Source organism: Lupinus angustifolius, chromosome LG09, assembly GCF_001865875.1.
Source record: "Lupinus angustifolius cultivar Tanjil chromosome LG09, LupAngTanjil_v1.0, whole genome shotgun sequence".
NCBI lineage: Eukaryota > Viridiplantae > Streptophyta > Magnoliopsida > Fabales > Fabaceae > Lupinus > Lupinus angustifolius.
The window spans coordinates 391,910-398,011 of NC_032017.1; the positions used below are offsets into that span (position 1 = coordinate 391,910).

General features: G+C 27.8%; 1 protein-coding gene across 2 annotated transcripts in view; it reads left to right on the forward strand.

Moving 5' to 3' along the window:
• Nucleotides 4,409-6,102, forward strand: part of LOC109357497 (probable sulfate transporter 4.2) — a 10,046-nt gene continuing 8,352 nt past the window's right edge. Inside the window, exons 1-2 of one of the 2 annotated variants that reach the window (XM_019601488.1) lie at nt 4,409-4,825; nt 5,574-5,622. In XM_019601488.1, coding sequence (XP_019457033.1) covers nt 4,493-4,825; nt 5,574-5,622 — 382 coding nt within the window. In that variant the 5' untranslated portion in view covers nt 4,409-4,492. The remainder of the gene's footprint in view (nt 4,826-5,573; nt 5,623-6,102) is intronic. The other variant, XM_019601489.1, reaches the window with a different exon arrangement.

The following is a 6,102-nucleotide window of genomic DNA, read 5'->3' on the forward strand; positions in this document are numbered from 1 at the left end:
AATTAGTCTACGTAATAGTAGATAATATAATAATTATATATAAATTTTTACATTAGTAAGTGATTTGTTTCCATATATTGTTTTTAAATTTTAATTTTGTTATCTGATATCAATATCAAAGTATTGAATTGATCTTTATCTTTTAGTTTCATTCATATTAAATTTATACCATAATATATCAAAATTTATTGGTGATTTTATATCTATCACTATGAGTATGAGTGAAAATTAGGTTAGACTATCTATATATATATATATATATGATTAGATTAGACTTTTTTATAAACAAAACTAGATTAGTGTTTCTTAAAAAGTCTTTTTAAATGTAATGAGACTTCTTGATCAAGTCAAGTTTTTAAAAGGTTCAATTTAAGGTTTAGCTTTTTTTTAATAAGTCAAACTCAAACTACCATATAATATAAGTTAAATTGTTTAAAATAAAACCTAATGAAACATATTTCTACTTTTCTCTCTCAACTTTCATTGTAAACTCGTCTCTCTCATTTCCTTTAAGGTCTTCATCGACCCATCTTTTAACAATTCAAATTGAACCTGAAAGATATCATGTCATTATTATCGAGTGAGAAAATGCTTTCAATGGTGAAAAAGAATCCTCGCGAATTTCTCATATTTCGATGTAAATTAATTTATGTCTTCTAATTAAATGATAAAATTGATAAACATTATAAATATACATCACTAAATGGATGTTTTATTTTATTATAGGAATAAATAAAAACCAATACATGAGTTAAATGACTAAAATAGCATTTTAAGACTTAATTTAAGGTGTGGGGAATCTAATGATGCAACATGTCAACTTACCACATTCATCTTTTTCAATGTTATATGATGTAATATGGTTGATTTAATTTCAAATTTTAACAATAATATAAGTATATATACATGTTCAATATATATATATATATATAACAAACATGTTATTTTAAAACGGAGTTCAAGTGGTACATGTTTGATTCCCCTTAAGCAAGGTTTCGGGTTCGAGTTTTGTGGATAAAATAATGTATACTATGACAATTAGCCTCACATACCTGTGAATATTTCCGGCTCGGACATGATTACCTGTAGTACGAGGATACATGTGGAAACGAGTTATATTAACTACGTTCCCATGCATGGTGGATTTACTCATGCAACACTTGGATCCTGAGAGTGTTTATCCATACAGACACAAACCTATTTGTGAGTATTATTTATGAATATTCAATCAAATTCTAAAGTTTGATTATATATTTATATTTTTTTGCATTAATTAATATATATGACTATTATTATTAAATGAATAATATATATATATATATATAAATTTATTATTATATTTTAATTAATCAAATTTATTAGAAAATAATAATAAAATAAATATATAATTTCAAAGTAATAAAAATATATAATATATATAAATTAAAAAATTAATTCATGAATATGTTGATACCCCTAAGTTGTTTAACCTCCTTCTTTTATGACAAAATATAAATATTTAATTTTATGTATACATTTTCAATCATATATATATTTAATTTTTTTATTTCATGATTCTTATGAATTATTTTCATATTTAATCCTTACTTTAGCTTGATTACTTACCGTATGTTTTGTTGGTCTTGAATGTGTGATGGAAATCATAATTTCTAACTTAATCTAAAATATCTTATTATTTGTGTAATTCTAGGAATAAAGTTGTATTGATAAGTCGCATTCAAACTTATAACAAATCATAGTGTTAATCATTTAAGGGACTTGTAATTAAGGAAGTGAGTTATTGATATTCTCATTATGACAATAATGAGAATATTGTTTAGTTAAGATTTTATGTTTAAGTACTTGGATTTAGATCAGTTAAATAATAAAGTCTAATCCTAATATTTTTCTATCGTCGATTCAACAACATTTTTATACTATTAGAAATGGAGTGTCGATGCTTGGAGAACGAGCAACGGGAACATGTGTGTCTTTTGTATGTAGTCGTCGTAGAACAAGAAAGAAAGCGGGGGATATCAATGAAGAAGACAATAAATTATGTTACATTTCATATGAAACTAACAAAGTTGATGGAAAAATATTTATTTGTGGGACATAAAAAATAGGATACTTATTTGAATAAAAATTTTATGGGACTTTATATTAATTTAAGTAATCAAGGGACCAATGTAAGGTTTTTGTCTAAATTATTCATATTTTTGTTCTTATTTTCTCGTTAGATGAGATGAACATAAGTTAGGTAAGTCTTTTTTCTTACCCAACTCTACAAACTAATTTTTGACCTAAGCTTGACCATAGACTAGAAGGCTTACCCAATCACTCAAAAATAATTGAGCTAACTTTTAAACCTAAATCTGATCATGAACTTTATTAAATAATGCATTTTCCCTTTTTGACAATGTTTTTGAAATATCACTTACTCATATATGGATACATAATTTGATATTTAAATGATATTCATGTACATTTTTTTGAATCATATGAATATGAGTATATAAGGTAATAGGAATTAGTGACATATTTGTAAAATAATACATAAATAACTAAAAATAATGTTAAAAAAGATGAAATAAGATCAATAAATACTTAATTACAATCTAATGCACCAAACCTAATAACAGGTCAGATACATGTTGCTCAACCCATATCAGTGTAACATTCTATATAATTGATAAAAAACTTAATTATTAATTATTAAACTTTTAAGTTAATTATATTTAGAAGATAATGTCTTCTAAATATCACTTATTCATATGGATACATAATTCAATATTTAAATGATATTCATGATGAATATGGTATATAAGGTGATAAGAATCAATGACATAATTGTACAATAATACATAAATAACTAAAAAACAATGTTAATAAAAGATGAAATAAGATCAATAAATACATTGTTACAATCATACACTAAACTTAATAATATGTCATATACATGTTACTCAACCTACATCTTATGTCCATAAAGTGTGGCACTCTATATAATTGGTAAAAAAAACTTAATTATTAATTATTAAACTTTTTAGTTAAGTCTATTTAGAAGATAATATTTTCTAAATATCACTTATTCATATGGACACATAATTCGATATTTAAATGATATTCACACATATGTTTTCTGAATCATATGAATATTAGTATACAAGAGCAACCACGGTGGTTGTTCTTAACGTAATAAAAATATTATTACTTCTGTTCTTTAGTGTGACATTCTTATTTTATGAATTATGTTCTTACATAAGACACATTAGAGAGAAATAAGAACAAGGAGAGAATGAAAAAGCAAATGTTTGATTAAAAATGTGGTAGATTGTGAGACCTAAATAAGAATAAGAGTAACCACAATGGTAAATAACGTCTTCATTCTTAGTTAGGTCCCACATATTATTTTATAATTTATTACAACTCCCATGAAATAAAAACAATTATCACAATGGTAAAAACACTCTTATTTTTTATTTGGATCCTACAACATCTATCTTTTTTCTACAACATCTATATCTCTCATCACTTTCGATTTGTTAAGAACAATCAAGAACCGTTATTATTTAAGAAAAAAAGTCGGAAAATAAGAATGACACAGTGAAAAATAGAATAATGATGCGTTAAGAATAACCTTAAGAACAACCATTGTGGTTGCCCTAATGTTTACCATTGTGAGAAAAAAATAGATGTTATTCTTATTTTATGAGAAAGTGTAATAAATTATAAAATAATGTATGAGACCAAATAAAAATAAATATATTGTTTACCATTATGAATGCTCTAAAGATATAAAAATTAATGATGTATTTGTACAATAATACATAAATAACTAAAAAAACAATATTGAAAAAAATGAAATCAGACCAATAAATACTTTGTTACGAATCAAATGCACTAAACCTAATAACAAGTCACATACATGCCCCTCAACCCACTTCTTTTATTAAGGAAAGTGTGGTACTCTCTATAATTGGTAAAAGCTTAATTATTAAACTTTTTAAGCATTTTTCTTCTTTAATAATCCATTAAGGGTTAGTTTATGAATTGGATTTTGGAGGAGAAGAAAGAGAAAAGGAAGGCTTGGGAGCCATAAAATACACTTGTGAGATGGACGAATCAACATCTATTGCCTAAATATTTATTCGACCTAATGTAACATTTCGTTCTCATTAATCAGAAAATATAAAATGAGTTTAATATGTATACATTTATAGTAGTGTTTTTTGACTTTCAAACAAAAATATTAAAAATCAACGATGAATAATATACTCACAGTGTAAAAAACTTTACACTATCGATATATAGATTTTAAACTCATATAAAGTTAATATATATAAAATTAATATTCATTTTCCGGGAGTACGAGAATAAAAGGTACATGAAGTCGTACACATTAAAGCATAAGATATCATATGGATTGACACATTTTCATTTCTTTAGTGTCTCTCGTTCCACTTTCAAAAGCATGTGCACGCTCACTCTATAACTAATAAATGCGCCGGCGATGCGCATGGAGATAACCTACGCCTCACAAAGTTACCCCAAACACTCCGGCGCCGCCGCTATGCCGTCGTCGACCACCACCACCTCACGCACCGTCAGGATCATCCCTCTGCAGCACCCGACGGCCACAACGTCTTCTTCTTCTTCTTCTTCTTCATCGTCATCACCGTTCCCGTTTTCACTGTGGCTCTTGAATCTCCGTCGAATGACATGGCTTGAATGGATTGAGTTCTTCTTCCCTTGCTGCCGTTGGATTCGAACGTATAAATGGAAAGAGTATTTTCAGGTCGATCTCATGGCTGGTATCACCGTTGGTGTTATGCTTGTTCCTCAGGTACTTCTTCAATTCCATGTTTTGTTTAGAAAATTCAGGATACTGATTTTTGTTTTGTTTGGATACCAGTTATTATAGGAAATTACTTTCACATCATTGATGTTTAGCTTAATTACACTCGACACACTTTAATTATTAATTTTGTAACTACAAAACATTTTCTCAACGGATGCCACATGCAGTAACACAACAACGTGGAATAACAAATGTGCTCCCCTACTGAACGGATTACACATGTTCTAAAAAAAAAGTGTGGCACTTTATATGCTGGGTCAGAAAAATATTTTATTATTAAACTTTTAACTTAAATATATATTTTCCAACAAATCAAGGGAGTTGGTTCCATGACGGAAATGGTAGATTGTATGCAGCCTTACAGAGGCTATTTCCGGAATTTGAACACATGAGTCTTAGCCTGGGGACACATAGGCCTGGGCTTGCCAATAGTCAACCGCGAAACAAAAAGAATTTGTTAGCATAGTTAGTTGAATCTAATGTTTCATTATTATCACCTTATGAATATGGCATGTAGCATTTTTTTATTAGAAATACATTTAAATAAATCCTCACAAGACACATGTATATGTTTTTATTTATCCGGGCCCTCCCTCCAACATTTCTGGATCATCCCTGCTCATGGCATCTAAGTCACGATACAAACAATTTTACCATCGGCCTATGGGCCAATATAATTTCTTCTTTTACATTAATACTTGCTTTGAGCTAACCTTGTGATTTATTCATGCAGTCAATGTCATATGCAAAATTAGCGGGGCTTCAACCAATATATGGACTATGTAAGATTCTTGAGCTACGATGCTATTTTCTGGATTATGCTTGTAGAGTTGTAGTAAAGTGTGGGTATATGTTTAAATATCTTGAAAATAGAATATTCTGTTTTTTCTTGTCATAAAGTTTGAGTTAATTCGATTTTTATGACATAAGCAGTTTTTCATACTGCAATTCAAACAAATTTTGAAGATTGAAGTGTTCTATGTTAAATTTCTTCAGTGAACAGTCATTAGTGATTACTAATAGTCATTGTAATTTTTTTTACAGTATCAACCACTGCCACATCATTAAAAATATTTGACTCATAATAAAAAGAATTACCTTAAAAGTCTCACATATTGATTGCTATATAAAAGGTTTTACATTGACAGTTCATGAAAATTAATCTGTTCCTATTATAGTTTCATTTTACATAATTGAGTAAGTAGGGAAGGCGTGCTAGAGGTGCAGAGTAACAATATCTAAATAAGAACCGGAAGAACGTA